The sequence below is a fragment of the Lactuca virosa genome, chromosome 2 (genome assembly GCF_052849685.1).
Source record: "Lactuca virosa cultivar CGN04683 chromosome 2, Lactuca_virosa_CGN04683_v6, whole genome shotgun sequence".
Taxonomy (NCBI): Eukaryota; Viridiplantae; Streptophyta; class Magnoliopsida; order Asterales; family Asteraceae; genus Lactuca; species Lactuca virosa.
In genome coordinates this window covers 119,566,795-119,589,503 of record NC_136427.1, presented here as the reverse complement: position 1 = coordinate 119,589,503, position 22,709 = coordinate 119,566,795, and the positions used below count along the sequence as shown (strand labels likewise).

General features: G+C 35.3%; 1 protein-coding gene and 1 long non-coding RNA gene across 2 annotated transcripts; one reads left to right on the top strand and one right to left on the bottom strand.

The window, feature by feature from the left end:
* Window positions 1–300: 300 nt before the first annotated feature.
* On the bottom strand, window positions 301–1,092 carry LOC145156481 (uncharacterized). The gene is made up of 2 exons (XR_013736739.1): window positions 917–1,092; window positions 301–741 (listed from the first exon to the last, which is right to left on the bottom strand). It is a non-coding gene; the product is annotated as an uncharacterized LOC145156481 (long non-coding RNA).
* Window positions 1,093–16,841: 15,749 nt separating this feature from the next.
* Window positions 16,842–22,007, top strand: LOC145157704 (uncharacterized). Its single transcript, XM_079076706.1, has 11 exons — window positions 16,842–16,988; window positions 17,084–17,205; window positions 17,621–17,748; window positions 17,822–17,927; window positions 18,019–18,154; window positions 18,310–18,518; window positions 18,600–18,720; window positions 18,852–19,034; window positions 19,123–19,191; window positions 19,264–19,282; window positions 21,748–22,007. The coding sequence occupies exons 1-11, from the start codon at window positions 16,842–16,844 to the stop codon at window positions 22,005–22,007; spliced, it is 1,500 nt and encodes a 499-aa protein (XP_078932832.1).
* Window positions 22,008–22,709: the final 702 nt, after the last annotated feature.

Sequence of the window (22,709 nt, the reverse complement as noted above, 5' to 3'; positions counted from 1 at the left end):
GAACACAAAACTATGTCGAGAATCTATTTTCCAAAATAAGAAAAACACAAAATCTACAAACAACTATAAGATCCAGTCAAGTACTCTGAGATAGATATATAAAATCTCAAAGTCAGATTCGAATACAAACATACAAATCTAGTAAGAAACTCTAAAAAACTATAAAAAAGAAGAGCAAAAATGGATCCACACCCTGATTTAAATTAAAAAATCACTAATGGATGATTGAACCATATGCTTCCCATCTTCACACATTCATCCTGACAAACACACAAAAAACAGTCATACTAAAATTAAATCTTGCTAAAAGTTTATGAATTATATATCAACTGCAAAACATGAAAATTCACTCTAGCTTCATGGTTAAGACTCTCGTCTGGAGAGTTGGAGAGCAACGATTTGAATTGCTGCATTTCCAAAAAAAAAACTACAAACATGAAGGAATATCAAAAACAAACTACTCATATTTGATACATCCGATTCTTAGAAAAATCATGTTACATAGATCAGATATAACTTGGGATTATTTTTGGCTCACCTCCAGTGCTCCTACATGACAAAAATTCGAAAACAACTAAAATTTTTTCATATGAAAGCATATCACAAATAGAGTTTATATCAGAAGTCAAAAAAGAACTCACAAATGAGAGATGCATCATTTTTCCTTTGAAATCATATTTTTCAACCGAATTACAAAACTATATACAAATCCAAAAAGTCTTTATGATGCCATATCTGAAGCTACACAAATGAACAAACACACATAACTCGAAATATATACATAAGAAGTCACAACGACGAGAAAGAGACGATGGAAAAACAAATCTTGTTGATATCTGATGCGTTTGGCTTGTTTTTTGAAGATAAAAAATATAAGCCTACATAGAAATCAGATAGTGAGATTGAGCGTCCGTACAAATGCGGTCAATTTGTTGGATCGACATGTGTATTGGTAGCAGTCTTGGTTGAGACGGTGGTTGAAGGTGCTAAAAGACGATAGTAGGTGGCGTAGCAGAGGAATGGAAAGTGGCCGATAGGATTCTTGAAAGAGAGAAAATGGGGAGGTTACGGTTTTCAGAGGGAGAGAGGACACGACTGTCAAGCTTGATTGAAGATGAAGGTATAATACAAGGTTTTTATATCTAGGGTTACAACATTTAAACCTTGCATTTGGATTGGTTGGTTTTTATTCACAAGTATTACTATCTTGACCATTGAAACTAGATCTAAAGGTCAACATTCTTTCTCTTTGTTTTTAAAACAATGTCTTAAAATTGGTGGGAACTACCAACATATATGTATTATAAAGTAGTAATAATATATATATATATTAAATTACACATAAACGATGTGATATATATCGTCAAAATAATTCAAAAATTAATTTGAATCAAGAGTTACAAAATACGAACAAATAATATAAATATGTAATTTAATAACTATTTCAAAATAATTAATTATTACCAAATGACTATTACTATAAATAAAAACAACAATTATAATTTTACATAAATAAAAACATAAATCTTTTAATAAATATTTTATTTGAAATAATTGATTATCAATTATGACTTTTTTTTATAAAGATTTAATTATAAAAAACAACCGATAGTTCTCACGGGCTATAATCTAATCTTCTCTTCTAATAAAACAGCACCCTAATGGCCACGTGACATTACATTAGCAACTCCAGCTTCAGTTTTCCCGCTCAAGAGTTCTAAGTGAATTTCCAACTTTGCCCTTCTTTTCGAAAATACTATCAATTCGAAAAAAAAAATCCTGTAATTCAGTAAAAATGTAAATAGGAAATCAGGATTTTTGAAATTCAAAATTTCAATTATACCATATAAATGTGCAACAAATCTGGAAGAAAATATGTGATAAATCTATCTATTCGAAGATTACTGTAAATTAGAAAAAATAATGTAATCAGGAAAAATTTAAATGAGGAAATCAGGAAATTTCAAATTTAAATTTTCAATCATACCATATAAATCTGCAACAAATTAGGAATATCAATCCCAATAAATGATGCAATCCAATATCAATCGAATATATATACACGTTAGCATTACTGTTTACGTTCCTGTTTCAATCAAATATAAATCGGGTAAGCGACACTACCTTGTTTTCTCTCTGTTTTTCTTATATCGAGGGTAAACTCATCGATTTATTTTGTGTTAGCAATCTGTTTTTCCTATATCCAGGGTATACTCATCGACTTTTTAGTTGTGTACTGCATAATCAAGCAGGTCAGTTTACTGTTTCCACTTATTCATGTAGTCAAATATTGCACAACAATATACTTTACAAGTAATATCAACCCACTTTCATGTTAACCATTAACCATTCCGATGAATAGCAGCAATATACTTTACCTGGTTGATGTATTTATTTTTAATGTTTCCCCTTCATTGTTGTTTCTTCAGTATGTACCTATATCACGATTTGTGGAATTAAAACAAGTATATGTTTTCTTATGCTATAAATGCCTAAAATGCCCCTCCCACTGTTAATATACTCTTTAATTAAAACAAGTATATGTTTTCTTTTTACTGTAACATCCTGAAATTTCAGAAGTTCAATGAAGGGCCAAAAGTGTAAATAAAAGAAGGGACTCGACGAGTAGGTCTGCTTACTCGCCGAGTCAGAGCGGGATTCTGTCGCGGTTTTAGTGGCCAACTCGCCGAGTCGGCGGCTTGGACTCGACGAGTTGGTGCTGTAGAGAGAAAACCTTAATCCCGGGGGTTGTGCCCTATATAAAGAACATTATAACCCACCCTTAGCCTCTTTACTACCCTTTTGAGATCCAGAAACCCTAAAATCGAGTGAGCCTCCATTAATAGAGAGAATAGAGCTTTGGAGGAGGAAATCTTGGAAAGGGGCTTGAAGATCAAGAGGCTTGCTGCAAAGGAGTGGTGTAGATCCGGGATCTACTTCAGTTGGAGCTTATATTGGAGGTAATAATCTGTTGCTTGGGCTCTTTTGCATCTAGATCTTTTATCATTTAAGATTTGGGGCATTTTTAGTATGATGGAGAGCTATTTCGAGTTAGAGGCTTAGATCTAAGGTTGCTACCTCATATCTAGGCTTGTGATGGTCCAAAATGTCATAAAGCTCCTGTCTAAGAGTTGTTGGTGAAGCCCCCTAGTCCTTAACCCTAGCCCTAGAGTGTTTTGGACCTATATCTCCTTGGTTTCACGTAAAGTTTGCCACTTTATGTGAGGGTTAGACTGTAGAAGAGTGGATCTATGGATTGGAGCCCCTGCATGGTTCGAAAAGCCATTGTATGGATTGAGAACTGGAGAGACTCGGCGAGTCACATGGGTGTACTCGACGAGTTGTATGAACATGTGCATGGACTCGGCGAGTTGGAAGAAGAACTCGGCGAGTCTGTTGAAGATTGCCTTGCACTCGGCGAGTCTGTTCTTGGACTCGGCGAGTCTGGTCGCAGAACCCCAATCTCTTCTGGTTAAACCTCGAAGCAGTGAGTCGGGAGGTGACTCGGTGAGTTGAGCAGGATGGGACTCGGAGATCGTTGGACTCGACGAGTCTTGGGGTGACTCGGCGAGTTGAGTCGTGTTCTAAGAGTTTTCAGAGTATAAGGACTCGACGAGTCAACGGGTTGAATCGGCGAGTAGAGTCAGTCATGAAGTTTGACTTTGGCTTGGACTTTGACTTTGACCTTCATGGGTGTTATGGTAATTGGTTATCTATGTCAATGGTCCATTGATGGCAATAGGTGTTGGGGTTTGGAGCAGTGCTTCGGGAGTGTGCTTTCGTGGTTCGGTTCTTCGTTTCAGGTGAGTTATCCTCACTGTACTCAAGGGTTTAAGGCACCAAGGCCGGCCCTTTGAATTGTTGTTTAGAGCTTGTTATGCTTATGTGATGATATGCTTGCTGGTATCCTGGTAGATAGGATAATGATATGATGTTATGCTCTGTTAGCTTAGTATCCTGGAGGATAAGGTAGTTAAGTGATGGCAAGTTTTGTTGGATCAGCACCCTGGTAGTTGGGTGGTGGTTATATTTATAGACCTGTAGTTGGTCTTGCCTTATGTACGCTGGTAGGAGGTTACCTGCGGGATATGTATATTGAGCAGTAGTAGAAGGTATTCCATCCCGGTAGGATGATAGGGCCCTAGTATGTTGGTTCTGTAGAGTGTTATGTGGTTGCCTGTTATGTGTGCATGTTTGCTAGTGTAGGGGCATTCCAACCCGATGGTTGTGGGCCAGGAGTATTCCATCCAGGTGGGATGATTGGACTCGTAGTAGGTTGACATTCCAACCCGATGGTTGAGGGCCTAGGGTATTCCATCCTGAGGGATGATTGGACCCATAGTAGTAGTTATTGTATGTATAGGAAGTGGGGCATTCCAACCCGATGGTTGTGGGCCAGGAGTATTGCATCCCGGTAGGATGATTGGACTCATAGTATGTTGGCATTCAAACCCGATGGTTGAGGGGCCTGGGGTATTCCATCTTGCGAGATGATTGGACCCATAGTAGTTATTGTTGTACGTATAGGTGTATGGGCATTCCAACCCGATGGTTGTGGGCCGAGAGTATTCCATCCCGGCAGGATGATTGGGCTCGTAGTATGTAGGCATTCCAACCCGATGGTTGAGGGCCAGGGGTATTCCAACCGGAAGGTTGATTGGACCCATAGTATGTTGTTCTTTGTTGTATGCGTATGTTTATGTGTGTATGGGTACTTTGGGGAAACTCACTAAGCTTTCGGGCTTACAGTTGTGGTTTATTGTTTCAGGTACTTCAGGAGATCGTGGCAAGGCGAAGGCGTGATCGTACCGCTCCTCATGTTTTATGATTTATGTGATATGGTTCTGGGGGATACTCTGATGTCTAAACTATTTTGAAAACAAGATGTATGAACTTAATGGTTTTTGAATGAAATAAAATGTTTTAAATTGGTTGGAATTTTTGGTTGTTACATTTACATTATCAGTTAAATAGCAATGTACTTTCTTTTTGGCTGTTTGAAATTTTTTAAAACTTTTTTAATTTTTTATTGGTTGATGATTATAAGTGTCAAATTTAATGTAAACAATAAATTTTATAGTTCCATTTACTGTTTCCCCTTATTTACCCCTAATTAACTTAAACATATGATAACAATGGATTTTTGTATCCATCAAAATCAATTAAATAGCAATGTATATGTTTTCTTTTTATATGTTATAAATGCCTATAATGCCCCTCCTGCTGTTAATATACCATTTAATTAAACAAGTATATGTTTTCTTTTTTAATTATCAGTTAAATAGCAATGTATTTTCTTTTTGGTTGTTTGAATTTTTTTTTAATTTTTTTAATTTTTTATTGGATGATGATTATAAGTGTCAAATTTAATTTAAACAATGAATTTTAAAGTTCCATTTACTGTTTCCCCTTATTTACCCCTAATTAGCTTAAACACATGATAACAATGGGTCTTTGTATCCATCAAAATCAATTAAATAGCAATGTACTTTCTTTTTGGCTGTTTGAATTTTTTTTTAATTTTTTTAATTTTTTATTGGTTGATGATTATAAGTGTCAAATTTAATTTAAACAATAAATTTTAAAGTTCCATTTATTGTTTCCCCTTATTTACCCCTAATTAACGTTATTAAACACATGATAATAATGGGTCTTTGTATTTATCAAAATCAAATAAATAGCAATGTATATGCTTTCTTTTTATATGCTATAAATGCCTAAAATGCCCCTCCCACCGTTAATATACTATTTAATTAAAACAAGTATATGTTTTCTTTTTACATTATCAGTTAAATAGCAATGTACTTTCTTTTTGGTTGTTTGAATTTTTTTTAATTTTTTTTAATTTTTTATTGGTTGATGATTATAAGTGTCAAATTTAATTTAAACAACAAATTTTAAACTTCTTTTTACTGTTCCTCCTTATTTACCCCTAATTAACTTAAATACATGATAACAATGGGTCTTTGTTGTCACACCCCGATCCTTGTCGGAATCGATCAAGGCGTGATATATTGTTCAAAGTCTCATGACAACTATGTTATAATATGATTAGATTCAATTAAGTACTAAGTATGCAAACAAGATCCACCACATACAAATACAAATCCAAATACGAACAACATTTATTACATCAAATTTAAATAGTCTTGTGGATTTCTAAGGCACAACCTATTTTTCATCGACTTCATTCTTCAAATCTGCATCATGGGTAAAAACAAGTCAACTACAAGAGTTGGTGAGTAATCTAATTTTAGTAGAGAAAATTATGAAGTTGAGACATTTATAATTTGAAATTTGTTTTCTTTTGAAGTCGGCAAACAATTGTATTTGAGATAACGGTTTATAAATCAAAAATTGATTAACAAATGATAACAACAACAATAAGTCCTCACCCTATATATACATATGTATATATATAAAAATATATATAGGATGGAGCATCTAATCATCATACACACTCAACCACGTGCGATCAATCACCTTAGCGTCCCAAGGCGGGGTGGTCAACCCAATAGCGCTATTATTGTCCATAACGTACCACAAGAATACGGGCATAGTCATGGAGATTAGACTAAAAATGGTAATGCACTACAAGTACATGTAGCGTAAACAAACAATAGTTATACAATTAATGACTCACGTATAAATGTCCCAACAATGTCTCAATTGTGATAAAACAATAAAATGAAGTTGGAACATATTAGAACCACATGATACACCCCAAAAGTATTGAAAATTATAAAATATGGGGTAGATTACTCACATTAGTCCCAAAACGAAATGCGTGTGTCGTACGATAGACGGTTCGGGTCAAAATGGCGTAGAACCTAATATAATTAATAGTTTTGGTTTAGGAACTGCTAAACGAGAATAGAGTATTAATACAAATAATTAGACACATATTCTTATATTAGATGAATTAACAATAATTCATTTTGATTAGAATATTAAGGTATTCATTTGTTAAATGAATTTTAAATTGAATTAATTACTTTGCATAATTAATTTATATTTTCAGTTTAGGCCAGATTTTAATAATTTCTTATTAAAATAATAACTTGCCCAATTATAATTATTTATATATTTTAACAATTATTTATATGAAATAATCATTAAAATGCATTTTTACATGCTTAAATACTTAGGAAAATGGTTTTAAATAGTAAACAATATTGAAAAATTATGAAATTATTAGGAAATCATTATTTTATACAATATTAATTACTGTAAAATTTTTATATTTTTCTAACTGTTTTAGTATTTATTTAATACTTTAATGATTAAACAACAACAAAATCCGGGAAAAATAATAAATGATTCCCAAAAATTCTGTAAAATTAACCATAGTTTTATAACATGATATAGAGCCCATTGTATAAGTTTCGGATATTTGTGACTATGGGAAGTATTTGTTATATATTTCATTATTATTTAATCAATAAAATCATAAATAATAGTAAACTGTAATATAAATGCATGAAACTTCATAAATTATGTTTAATCAATATATAGGTCATCCCAGAATTTTCTCAGAATTTATTGAATGCAAAAAGTATTTTATGTGAATTATTGCCCTACTTTATTGCAATAATTATAGTAATTCAATTAAAATAAGTTATTTTCTGAAAATTTCCAGAACTTCTTATTTTATTGATGGGACTCTGAGAAAAATCAGGTTTATACATAAAATGAGTTTTAGATAGTTTGGTGGATTTAATTTGTTTCTTGTATGAATTTGAAACTTTTAACAACATACCTTGATGAATGCTTCAAGAGGGATGAAGATTTGAGTATAATAGATTGTTCTTGGCTGGAATATGAGTATTTCTTGTATCAATTTCGAGATTGAGAGTGAGAGAAAGAATAGAGAGGGTTTAAGTGGTGAAGAAAATAATGTGTTGGGAGAAAAAGGAAAGGAAAGTGGATGGGAGGTGTGAGTGGGAGACCATGGGAATAATCTTTTTGCTTTTGGTGGTCTTCATAATTTCCCACTAACACAAGCATCTTTTACATAATTAATATAAGAGATTTATAAAATTTAATGTAAAGTTTATAAAAATAGAGTTTTATAAAATTTAATGTAAAGTTTATAAAAATGGAGTTTTATAAAAGATAGGTTATTATTTGATTATAACAATCTACTTTGATTTGAAGTTTAATTATAGCATTCAAGTTTGATTCTTTTAATTTAATTAGAGCATTATACTTTGATTTGATTTTAATATGGTATCATAATTTAATTTGATTATAGTTATAACGTTGTACTATACTATGTTGCTATTAACGTCAATTTATATCGTAGTGTATGGGTTTTGATCCTATTAGCGTCAAGTAATCTTGAGTAGGGTTTATTAAATTTCCAATTGGGTTGGGTTGACCCGAATCCATTTTAGGCGGATGTCACAGTCTCCCCAACTTTAGGAAATTTCGTCCCGAAATTTAAGAAGAGAGTACCTTAAGAGAAAAGTTGTGGGTATTTGGTACGCATATGATCCTCACGCTCCCATGTATACTCAGGTCCACGTGCCGACTGCCACCTGACCTTAACCAGGGGAATGCGACTTCTTTTGAGTTGCTTTTCCTTTCGGTCGGCAATTTCCAAGGGTTTCTCGATAAATTGCATTGTCTCGTCGATTTGGATATCCTCGAGAGGAACATGAAGGTTCTCGTCTGCTAAACACTTCTTGAGGTTGGCTATATGAAATACTGGGTGAACTTTCTTAAGCTCTGTTGGTAGATCCAACTCGTAGGCTACTGGTCCGATCCTTTTTATGATCTTAAACGGGCCTACGTAGCGTGGTGCCAATTTACCCTTGCGTCCAAATCGAACCACACCTTTCCATGGGGACACTTTTAACATGACCATGTCACCCAGGGTAAATTCAAGCGGTTTGCGTCGCTTGTCAGCATAACTCTTTTGTCGGCTACGAGCTGCGAGAAGGTTATCGCGAATCTGAGTGATTTTGTCGGTTGTTTCCTGGATAAGCTCAGGACCAATGATTGGAGAATCCACTGTTGCGCGAATCACGTGGGACTCACCAATTTCATGCCAGCAAATAGGAGATCAGCATTTACGGCCATACAATGCCTCAAATGGTGGCATCTTGATGCTAGAATGATAACTGTTATTATAGGAGAATTCCACCAACGGTAAATGAGAGTCCCAGTTTCCTCCGAAATCCAAGACACACGCCCTCAACATATCTTCGAGTGTTTGAATAGTCCTCTCAGATTGACCATCGGTCTGAGGATGATAGGCGGTACTGAGATCGAGGCGGGTTCCCATGGCTGTTTGAAGTGATTGCCAAAACCGAGAGAGAAATCTCCCATCACGATCTGAAATGATGCTGAGAGGAATGCCATGCCGACTAACTATCTCGTTGATGTAAATCCGAGCAAGTTTTTCGACTTTGAAATTTTCACGGATGGGAAGGAAATGAGCGGATTTGGTCAAACGGTCAATGATTATCCAAATGCTGTCGTGTCCTTTTGTGGCACGGGGAAGTTTGGTTACGAAATCCATGGCGATCGCTTCCCATTTCCACCTGGGGATTTCTGGTTGGACCAATAGTCCAGAGGGTCGTTGATGTTCTACTTTGACCCTAGAACATGTAAGACATTTGGCCACGAATAAAGCAATATCCTTTTTCATTCCCGACCACCAATAATTGGTTCTTAGGCCATGATACATCTTGTCAGTGCCCGGATGAATGGAATATCGGGTTTTATGGATTTCTTCCATCAGGAATATACGAAGATTGTCACGATCTGGGATCCAGATGCGATCTTGATAATAGAAAATACCATCAGATTTAGTTTCCAACTCCCCATCAATTCCCGTGGGCATGTCATTTTCGGTAATTGCAGAGTGTTGGGCTCCTCGAATTCGGTCGCTGAGATTGGACAAGATAGGAGAACATATTAGATGAAATGCATGGGCATGTTCTTTTCGGCTTAACGCGTCGGCTACGACGTTTGCCTTGCCCGGATGATAGCGTATTTCACACTCGTAATCATTTAGGAGCTCGACCCATCGTCTTTGCCTCATATTGAGTTCCTTTTGATTAAGAATATGTTGCAAGCTCTTGTGGTCGGTGAAAATTACGCATTTAGTGCCGTAAAGGTAATGCCTCCAAATTTTAAGAGCGAAAATCACGGCACCGAGCTCCAAATCATGAGTCGTATAATTCCTTTCGTGGATTTTGAGTTGTCGTGATGCGTAAGCTATAACCTTTCCCCTTTGCATCAAAACACAACCTAGACCGAGATTGGAGGCATCGCAGAATACCACGAAATCTTCGGATCCTTCAGGGAGTTTAAGAATCGGAGCGTCACACAAACTTTGTTTAAGGGTTTGGAAAGCGTATTCCTGCTTGGGTCCTCAATCAAATGGTGTACCCTTGCAAGTGAGAGAAGTAAGCGGTAAAGCAATCTTTGAGAAATTTGAAATGAAACGCCGGTAATAGCCGGCTAAACCGAGGAAGGACCGAATTTCCTTGGGGGTGCATGGGGCTTTCCAATTCTGGACTGCTTCAACTTTTGTGGGATCGACTAAAATACCCTTGTCACTTACAATATGACCAAGGAATTGTACCTCATTTAACCAAAACTCGCATTTCGAAAATTTGGCGTATAGCCGATTTCCTTGCAACGTTTAGAGAGTTAGGCGAATGTGTCTTTCATGCTCTGCCTTTGTCTTGGAGTAAATGAGGATGTCATCAATAAAGACGATAACAAAACGATCGAGATAAGGTTTAAATACCCGATTCATCAAGTCCATGAATACGGCAGGGGCATTTGTTAGGCCGAAAGGCATAACGGTGAACTCGTAATGACCATAGCGGGTTCGGAAAGCGGTTTTGGGGATGTCTTCTTCCCGTACTCGAAGTTGGTGATAACCCGAGCGAAGGTCAATTTTTGAGAAGCATGAAGCTCCTTGAAGCTGATCAAAAAGGTCGTCGATCCGAGGTAACGGATATCGGTTCTTGATGGTTAATTTATTTAACTCCCGATAATCAATACACATACGAAACGAACCATCTTTCTTTTTGATGAAGAGGACCGCCAGGGTGAAGTACTAGGGCGGATAAATCCCTTATCGGTTAATTCTTGGAGCTGACTTGCCAATTCTTGCATCTCGGCTGGAGCCAACCGATATGGAGACTTGGCTATGGGAGTAGCCTCAGGAACAAGATCGATGCGGAACTCTAGCTCACGTACTGGAGGGAGTCCAGATACGTCATTAGGAAAGATGTCGGGAAAGTCTCGTACTATCGGAATATCTTCGATCTTCTTTTCTTTGACCTTAGTTTCCACCACATGGGCTAAGAAAGCCATATATTCTTTTCGTAGATATGATCGAGCTTGAGTACATGACATAAGACTAAGCTTTTTCGAATGAGTCTCGCCATAAATACGAAGACTTTGACCGTCGGCGAGAGGAATACGAATGAACTTATCGTAACATACTATTTCAGCATGGTTTTGGGATAGCCAATTCATTCCTACGATGATGTCGAAGCTACCAAGTTCCATAGGAACTAAATTGACAGAAAATTTATGACCGCAAAAATCGAAAGTGCAATCTTGGATGACTGCATTGAGTGAAACGTATTTTCCATCGGCGACTTCTACGGTAAAGTACTCATCAAGAATCGTGCGAGATGTGTGAAGTGTGGGCTCAAATTCCAAAGACACAAAACTTTTATCGGCACCTGAATCAAAAAGTACTGACGCGTAGCAGTCATTTATGAGAAACGTACCATTTACGACCTTGTTATCGGTCTTTGCTTGGGTTGCGGTAATGACAAAGGCTCGGCCTTTGGGAGCTGGAACCTGCATTGTTGGATTTGCCTGGGCTTGGGTGTTGATGATATTGACTAGCCTAGGACACGCGTTTCTGAAATGGGTGGGGTCACCACAGTTGAAGCATGTTCCAGTTGGATATCGGGTTTGTGTTTGCTGATTTGAGGGTAGATAGAGTGGTCGCTGAGTTTTTGGTGCACGACATGTGTCCGCCAAGTGGCCATAGCGACCATAATTCGTACAGAGGCGACACGGGCTGGTGGTCATATGGTGATAGTTACAGTGGTTACAGAGGGGGTGAGGTCCGGTATACGGCTTTTTATTCGGTTGGGCTTGTGGGGTGACTTGGGTGATAGGAGTACCAGGGGTAATAACAGCATGGTTGTGGTGATGACTTTTCCGCTTCTTTTTGTCATGTCGGTGGGAGGACTCGGACTTGACAATTAGGGGGGTCTCAGGGGTCGGCTTTTCAGTTGACATCTTTGAACCCTTGCGTGGGAGGACACCATCGTTCATATTGTCCTCGTTGAGTTGACCTGCTATTTCAATGGCGGATTCTAGGGTAGATGGCCTGCTGCTGGTCACCGAATCACGTATCTGGCGTGGTAACCCTTTGATGTAGCGGCATATTGCAGTTTTCATAGGTTGAACCATGTGAGGTAGGAGTCTCGAGAGATCATGGAATCTATTGGTGTAGGTCGCGTTGTCGCCTCCCACCTGTTTCAGATTCCAGAATTCATCCTCGAGAGTTTGCAATTCGCTGTCAGGGCAGAACTTCTCCATCATGCGTTCCTTTAGTTTTGACCAGGTCATTCCCAAGGCAACAACCTCTCCCTTTGCCCGTTTTTCTAGGTTCCACCATGTGAGAGCATGACCTTGGAGGCACCCTGTAGCATGACGGACCATCAGGTCCTCAGGACACTCGCTATGGATGAAAGTACTCTCCATTTCTTCAATCCATGTGAGGAGTGCGGTGGCACCATCGATGCCTTTGAAGTAAGGCGGATTGCAGTTACGAAAGTGCTTGAACGAGCAACGAGGAGTGGTTGCTGGAGCTTGTGGCTGAAGAGAATGAAGTTGGGTTGCAATTGTTGGGATGACGTTTGCTACCTCCTTGGCGATAAGGGCAGCTAGCCTTCGGTTGTTGCGAGCAGCGTATGGGGGTCGTAATGCCATCTACGAGAAACACGCATATGGACTTGTGAGTTATTTGTAAATTGATTATGGAAATAAAGTTTTTAGATATTGTTGGGTAAAATAATTGTAAGACACTTGTTGGGCCATGGTTAGGAGTGTTGGGCACCTTTTGGGCTTTCCATGGTTACTAAATGTGAAACATGTAGCACTTGCGTGGGCCCCCACAAAACTAAGTTTTCACATGTCTTTCCCACTTCTAGGCCCATTAGGGAACTTAATAGTCCAATGAGTTTGCCATTTTGGAGTGTATCCTTTCGGATACGTTTGATAAGGTCGGGTATTTTGATGGCTAAAAAGTAATGTGAATGACGCGCTTTGGCCTATAGGTTTGGGAACTCTCGCCTTTGGTCCCCAGGTAAGCAAACTGGTCCCTCGGTTGAGTGGGATGTATACGAATGCTTGCCTAGTCAGGACTTTCAGGCTACCGGCACCTCCCCCTTCCAGTTACTACGCATCCATTACTATGATCCTACCCAACTAGAGTGGATGACTTTGAATTTCCTATGAGCTCTAAGGAATATATATGTATATACATTTTTTTTAAACTACTTGAATATGTGTGTGATTTTCAGAGAAAGAGGAGAATATTCACCAGTGTATGCACACATATAAGTGTCAGGAGTAATACGTATGCACTTAGGGGAGCAATTAACACACAAATGTATTCCTAGGATTTTCTAAGTGTGAATTGCATGCAATTGTGTGTGCATTTTATAAACTAGCATACGAGAGGACCCTAGAGGCTATAGACTAGGTCAAGGCAATTAACCTAATTCCCTATAGTCAAGGGCTCTGATACCAATCTGTCACACCCCGATCCTTGTCGAAATCGATCAAGGCGTGATATATTGTTCAAAGTCTCATGACAACTATGTTATAATATGATTAGATTCAATTAAGTACTAAGTATGCAAACAAGATCCACCACATACAAATACAAATCCAAATACGAACAACATTTATTACATCAAATTTAAATAGTCTTGTGGATATCTAAGGCACAACCTATTTTTCATCAACTTCATTCTTCAAATCTGCATCATGGGTAAAAACAAGTCAACTACGAGAGTTGGTGAGTAATCTAATTTTAGTAGAGAAAATTATGAAGTTGAAACATTTATAATTTGAAATTTGTTTTCTTTTGAAGTCGGCAAACAATTGTATTTGAGATAACGGTTTATAAATCAAAAATTGATTAACAAATGATAACAACAACAATAAGTCCTCACCCTATATATACATATGTATATATATAAAAATATATATAGGATGGAGCATCTAATCATCATACACACTCAACCACGTGCGATCAATCACCTTAGCGTCCCAAGGCGGGGTGGTCAACCCAATAGCGCTATTATTGTCTATAACGTACCTCAAGAATACGGGCATAGTCATGGAGATTAGACTAAAAATGGTAATGCACTACAAGTACATGTAGCGTAAACAAACAATAGTTATACAATTAATGACTCACGTATAAATGTCCCAACAATGTCTCAATTGTGATAAAACAATAAAATGAAGTTGGAACATATTAGAACCACATGATACACCCCAAAAGTATTGAAAATTATAAAATATGGGGTAGATTACTCACATTAGTCCCAAAACGAAATGCGTGTGTCGTACGATAGACGGTTCGGGTCAAAATGGCGTAGAACCTAATATAATTAATAGTTTTGGTTTAGGAACTGCTAAACGAGAATAGAGTATTAATACAAATAATTAGACACATATTCTTATATTAGATGAATTAACAATAATTCATTTTGATTAGAATATTAAGGTATTCATTTGTTAAATGAATTTTAAATTGAATTAATTACTTTGCATAATTAATTTATATTTTCAATTTAGGCCAGATTTTAATAATTTCTTATTAAAATAATAACTTGCCCAATTATAATTATTTACATAGGTCATCCCAGAATTTTCTCAGAATTTATTGAATGCAAAAAGTATTTTATGTGAATTATTGCCCTACTTTATTGCAATAATTATAGTAATTCAATAAAAATAAGTTATTTTCTGAAAATTTCCAGAACTTCTTATTTTATTGATGGGACTCTGAGAAAAATCAGTTTTATGCATAAAATGAGTTTTAGATAGTTTGGTGGATTTAATTTGTTTCTTGTATGAATTTGAAACTTTTAACAACATACATTGATGAATGCTTCAAGAGGGATGAAGATTTGAGTATAATAGATTGTTCTTGGCTGGAATATGAGTATTTCTTGTATGAATTTCGAGATTGAGAGTGAGAGAAAGAATAGAGAGGGTTTAAGTGGTGAAGAAAATAATGTGTTGGGAGAAAAAGGAAAGGAAAGTGGATGGGAGGTGTAAGTGGGAGACCATTGGAATAATCTTTTTGCTTTTGGTGGTCTTCATAATTTCCCACTAACACATGCATCTTTTACATAATTAATATAAGAGTTTATAAAATTTAATGTAAAGTTTATAAAAATAGAGTTTTATAAAATTTAATGTAAAGTTTATAAAAATGGAGTTTTATAAAAGATAGGTTATTATTTGATTATAACAATCTACTTTGATTTGAAGTTTAATTATAGAATTCAAGTTTGATTCTTTTAATTTAATTAGAGCATTATACTTTGATTTGATTTTAATATGGTATCATAATTTAATTTGATTATAGTTATAACGTTGTACTATACTATGTTGCTATTAACGTCAATTTATATCGTAGTGTATGAGTTTTGATCCTATTAGCGTCAAGTAATCTTGAGTAGGGTTTATTAAATTTCCAATTGGGTTGGGTTGACCCGAATCCATTTTAGGCGGATGTCACATTTGTATCCATCAAAATCAAATAAATAGCAATGTACTACCTTTTTGGTTGATGTATGTATTTTTATTGTTGCCCATTCTTTGCTGTTTCTTTTTGCCTGTTTGCTTTTTTTTTTTAATTTTAAATTTTTTTTCGTTGCTGATTATAAGTGTCAATAAAGTAGCAATCTACTTTCTTTTTAGCTGTTTGAATTTTTTTTTGTGCTGATTATAATTGTCAAATTTAATGTAAACATTATTTTAAAGTTCAACATGTAGCTATATCACGATTTGTGGACTTCAAACAAGTATATGTTTTCTATTTATATGCTATAAATGACTAAAATGCCCCTCCCACTATTAATATAGTCTTTAATTTGATGAAATCCAATATTACCCCTAACAATATACCTTACCTGGTTGATGTATTTATTTTTACTGTTTCCCCTTCATTGTTGTTTCTTCACCATGTACCTATATCACGATTTGTGGAATTAAAACAAGTATATGTTTTCATTTTATATGCTATAAAGGCCTAAAATACCCCTCCCACTGTTAATATACTCTTTAATTAGAACAAGTATATGTTTTCTTTTTACATTATCAGTTAAATAGCAATGTATTTTCTTTTTGGCTGTTGGAATTTTTTTTTGATTTTTTTAATTTTTTATTGGTTGATGATTAGAAGTGTCAAATTTAATGTAATCAATAAATTTTAAAGTTCAATTTACTGTTCCCCTTATTTACCCCTTATTAACTTAAACACATGATAACAATCGGTCTTTGTATCCATCAAAATCAATTAAATAGTGATGTACTACCTTTTTGTTTGATGTATGTATTTTTACTGTTTCCCGTTCATTGCTGTTTCTTTTTGCCTGTTTGCTTTTTTTTATATATAATTTTAATTTTATTTTTTTCATTGTTGATTATAAGTGTCAATTAAATAGCAATGTACTTTCTTTTTCGCTGTTTGAATTTTTTTTTCTGCCGATTATAATTGTCTAATTTAATGTAAACATTATTTTTTTAACTTGCAGGGTACAATGGAACATATTACTCCTATAAAGGAAATTAACTCAATCAAGGACGATTTCACAATTAAAGTTCAGATCATACGTCTTTGGACTCAAAAGTCAAAATTTGATGCAACCTACACATACTCGATAGAAATGATTCTGATGGATGAGGAGGTATAATATGGATATATTCAATTATTATTTTTATAAAAAATTATTCATATTCATAAGCATTTGTATTTAAATATTTGTTATTTAATTTTTTTTAGGGAAGGAAAATTCATGCATCATGTCTGAAGAAATGGTTTCCTAAATTCAAGCGCTATTTAAAAGAGGATAGCTCAATATACGTCAAGAAACCTAACGTCGCACCAAATACTTCAAAATTTAAGTTTGCTGATCCGGAAACATAACTTAGTTTTTATCACGATACAACTGTGAAAGATTGTGAAAACTTTTCTGGATCTGCACATGGCTTTCATTTTGTTGACTTAAATACGATTGTTTCTAACAACATCCTGGAGTCAAACTCTTTTGGTTTGTTCATTTAATATTAACTTTTGTTATATGACATCTTAAATTCTTTCTTTGGATTACAAATTGATATTTTTTATTAAATTATATTTTCTTGCTTTTGTAGATATTATTGGACACATTTTTGAATATGGGCATATGGATACCTCGGACCAAGATAAATCAAAACACAAGATGCTCTTGCATCTTCGAGATATAGAGTATTCACCATTATTACAAACAAATTATATAGTTTCTTTTATATTATCTACAATAAGTGTTTATTGTTTCAGGGATACTAAGCTTAAGGTAACTTTGTGGGGTCATAATGCATACTACATGCATGATTTTCTTGCTAACAATAACAGCCTTGCTCCAGTTGTTGTTATTGTTCAATTTGCCAGAGTGAAGTTTATTAATGGTTTGTAATTATTTTTAACAACCATTTACTAAAATTTATATATATAATTGAATAATCAAATTTATTTTTGCAGGACGTCCTTTTTCATCCACCTACTTTCCTTTTTCATCCACCTACTTTGATGTTAGTAGGTTGTTCATAAACAATGATATCGATGAAATTACAATCTACAAAAACAAGTATTTTCATTTATAATTTCCTTTGTATTACCAGAATTATTTATTTCATACTATAATAAATTTAATTCATTTATTTGTTGTAAATGAACAGATTGGTCTCTGAAAATGGACAGCAACTGTCATCAAGTGGAATTAAGATGATTGCATTAAAACAAGACACAGAACACGATGACTTTCTGAAAAATAATTTATTTTCTAACATTGAAGATGTGTTTGAACCTTTGGAAGTACTTTACGTTAGTTTTAAAGTTGTTAGTTTAATGCACTTCTATTTTTAGATTTTAAAAGTTTTTTCACAAACAGAGTATATTGTTATAACTAAACTAAAATACACTTTCGCAAAATAACATTTATTAACATTGAACATTATTTTAATTTCCAGGAAAAAACGGTCATTATTGTTGGTACTGTTAAGGGAATACGTCAAAATATACGTTGGTATTACATTGCTTGTAGCAACTGCAAAAAGTCATCAAAAGAAAAAGAGTCTTCAACCGATAAGGTTGATGGTTCTCATGAAGTGGCCGAAATCGTTACTTATGAATGTGCTAATCCTAAATGCAAAAAAATCAAAATTTCGTTTATTCCAAGGTATTACATATTCATTTTATATAATAACAATATATGTTTATCATAATTGTGTAATATAATATAATTTTATACTTTATTTAGATTTAAAATCTCACTTCCGGTTCAAGACAACACAAGAACCTTGACTTTAACCTTATTTGACCAAGAAGCAAAGAAGTTGTTCAAATACACAACTAAAGAGTTGTATGATAAAAACAAAAAGGTATTATTTTATATTTTAACTTGGCATCAGTTTAGATTTGTTTCAAAAGGTGTTTACAGTTGTGTTGGCCTAAAACTTGGCATTATATATTTTACATACAAATTTTCTAATGATATTTATTTATATTTTAGCTTGGCAACAGTTTGGAATTGTATCCAATGGAGTTGAAAGTTGTGTTGGACAAAAAGTTGGCAATTAAGATTGATATCACAAGTTACAATGTCAACAATAAAAGTAATATTTATGAGATATCAAGATTAACCGAGAATGCAGACATAATTGATGAACTAGAAAAAAAGAATCTTATTCCACAAGTTTTTTTCAACAATTATATTTTGTTTTTACCACATTGACCCAACAATATCTGACTCAATAGCATTTTGTTTTGATCTTATGATGCAGCCTGCTAATTCTGATTCATTCATGATTGGTTCTTCAGATATTGGTTCTCATGAGACCAAAGTTGTCAAGGTTGTAGTTTTTAAAATATAATTCTCAAATATTTTGCTTTAATTTATAACAACTAACTAAATATTTTTCTAGGATTCTTTTTCACAGACAGGTGAAAATTTAACACCATGTGCTAGGGAAGCTCCCCCTCCCTATCTTATGTCGGCCGATCCCCCACCCTCTCACACCCCAAAACACTCTCATTTCATCACTTTGTTCTAAAGAAGCTCCCCTCCATTCTTCTCTCAAAAATCTCGAGTTCATCACTACAAAAATCAGATTCTAGGCTTCTTGGTAAGTTCTATGTTAAACTCAAAGTGTTTTGTTTCATGTTTATGCTGAAATCATTCCACTTACACCCTCATTTTCGTATATATGACCCTTAGAACACCCACTTTTCAAGAACCTCTCCAAGACAAAGCTAGGATCGAAATTTCCTTCTTCTTCTTCTTCCTTCCACATGAAAATCTTCAAGGTGAGTTTCATACCCCACTCCTTTTTGTGTTTTTCATACTCTTTGAGGGAGAATACAAGTCAAAATCTCGTTTAACCATTGGATAATTGCATGGACCAATGTGTAATGTGTTTAACCTTTGGGTATTTACATGAACATGAAGTTTATCTTATGCATCTTCACAAAAGTCATGAGATATGTGTTTGTTAACATGTATGTTGTATGAAATCTTGTGGATATGGGTTGTACATTCAAAAATAACAAGAATATGTGTTTAATACTCAAATATGTTAACTTTTGGGACATATATCTTTTAATACATATACTTACACAAATATTTTGATGTAACAAGTTTCAAGATTTTATGTGTATCTTGTAAAAATCGTGACATGCTAGTGTCACAACAAAATAGTATATTTTGTGTTACAAAACTCCTAAACTAAATTTTGGTGTGTTAAACAAAGTGCAAATTTGATTATTTTACTAAAAGCTATTATTATTAGTAAAATAGTCGTAATATGTTGTTATCATTTTTATGGTTTAAAAACTTAAAGGATTATGCTATTTACACAACATATATATCAAGTAGATAAGTTCATTAATGATTATTTATAAAAAGTGTTATAAATTATTTAACCAAAGGGGTATACAAAACAGAATTATTACGACAGAAACATTTGCGTGTCATACTCTGTCCATCATAAAGCCGTTAAAAGAACAAGTTATATGCTGTATGTCATAAAGCTGTAAAACGCGTGTCATAAAACTACAGTCATGAGTGTACACTAGTAATGTTGTTTTCATTATTCAGTATGGGGGTCAAAGTTCGCGTAAATCTGTTAAGACACTTGTGAGACTTTCCTTCGCCGTACCTACCTAGCGTACACCGTAAGTCCTGTAGTTACAACCAGAGTCTCTTGGAGGGAGAGCGATGTAACTGTGTATAGATCTATACGGGGTTGACACCCCCATACCTGAGCTGTTCGCTACAGCTAGACGGGGCCAATCTTACTGAAACCGACGCCCGAAGAACGTCATGACAGGCATATCAATCATATTAAGCATGGTTGTAATGACTCACATAGGGATTAACAATGTTATTTTGGATTTACGAAATTATACACTTCACTAGTTTTACAAAATATAAAACTACGCATCATTTTGTACATTACTATCACCATCCCAGTCTTAGGGTTTTAAGACTAAAATTTTCCATAAAACAGAAAATATGGCATTTTTTGGGAACACACACTCTTTTCAATTACGAATAAAAGAAAACAAAGAACACACATGCAATTATTCACAGTTTTGGAACGAGACTTAAAAAACCATTTTTCACAGAAAATATCGGATTTTCTGGAGTTTTACAAATTATTACAATCAATGATGTTACAAAGCTTTTATACAAATATGCTTATGAACTCACCAAATTTTTAGTTGACACTTTTCAAAATGACTTGTATTCTCAGGGACTCAGTGAGCAGGTATTCGGGCTATGGATTTTGGATATTTACTACATTTTGGCACATCATATTTTATGTCACTTTTGTGTAAATTTGTGAAAAAATACAATCTGTAAACAATGTAGGTTGGTATCTTTAATGTATGATGTTGGTTGCTATGTTTTCAATTATATTCAGTTGTGATGATACAATAAAATGAAGTCATCCGCCCCCGGACGTTTCCGCCGTCTTGGTTCGGGGGTGTGACAGATTGGTATCAGAGCATTGTTTATTGTGAACTAGTATATCTAACCATACAAGATATACAACTATAAATACAATGGGACTAAAACACTCTGACTAAAAGTATACTTTAAAAATATAAATATTTTATCAAAGTGAACATACATACATGCATATTAGAAAACAATAAGAAGAGTTAGACATCTTGACTAAACTTAGACAATTATGTAATCATATCTAGGTTAAATATAGCGTGATAAACTATATTTATTCGAGATATGACCAACATGTGTCTAGGAGTGGTCAAGGTGGACAACAAAACTAAAACTCATGAACTGTAAATCAAAAGGGTCTAAGTACAAAACTAAAAGACATAAAATACTATAGGGGTATTTTAACATTATATCTATTTTCTCGTACTTATATATTCTCGTGCAGGCGCTATGGCTGGCTTCCACCACCATGGGGACCCATACTTCCCCAATCAAGGGAATGAGGGTTGGATTGAGGAGGATCCCAAGGAGGATCCGGAAGAGATAGAGGAGGAGTTTGAGGAGGAGGAGCTCGACGAGGATATCGACAAGGACGATGAGGGAGACGAGGGTGACTCGGACACAGAGTCTGAAGTCATCAATCCACCCTACATGGCGAGGGTGTCGGCACACCGAATAGGCTATAATGACCCTACGCCCCCTTGAGCACTTGATATCGAGAGGTGGAGCCGACACCAGGGAGAACGCCCACCATTCGGCATGGAGCGAGGTTTCTACAACCTCGAGCATGGAGGCCCGGCGGATCGAGCTCTTCCTATTATGGTCCGACAGACTAGGGACATTGGCGATCAGGCACAGGTGACCGCTAACCAGATGATCGAGACGAGAGCCGCAGTGGAGCGTGCGGAGAGACGTACTTAGGACCTCATGAGGGAATATCAGGAGCGGCAGGATGCACTGGAGGCGAGGGTGCGAGTCGCCAAGCGCTGACTAGCCGAGCTTCAGGGTGCTTCTACCTCATCACAGGCATCACCGGGGATCACTCATCGTGAGTAGGCCTTATCCTACCCACCGCTTATTGCAGATTTGGTTGTGGGTACGCATTGGTGCTACCCCTTTTCTTGTCTATGTATGTAGGATCGATCCTGCGTTTAAGTGATTCCACTACTCGCAGGGTCGTTATGCTGTCAGATTTTATCCTCTATGTACTGTAGACCTTTTTAAAAGGTCAATTTTCATGCATTATGTACTAAAACATTATCATTAATGAAACGATCATGTGTTTTATTTGTGATGTTGTTATCTGCTATGTTCTCTCTTTTCATTTTTATTTGATGTAATACAGTTTCAATTATATGTACAATCGAACCACCGTAACCGCTAAAAACAAAGGGTTTCTATAAACTC

Bases quoted from the DNA above. Each gene is read 5' to 3' on its own strand.
- LOC145157704 (XM_079076706.1), top strand. From the start codon at position 16,842: ATGGAACATATTACTCCTATAAAGGAAATTAACTCAATCAAGGACGAT. The intron at 16,989-17,083 runs GTATAATATGGA...AATTTTTTTTAG, and splicing joins TGATTCTGATGGATGAGGAG to GGAAGGAAAATTCATGCATC. The intron at 18,155-18,309 runs GTACTTTACGTT...TTTAATTTCCAG, and splicing joins ATGTGTTTGAACCTTTGGAA to GAAAAAACGGTCATTATTGT.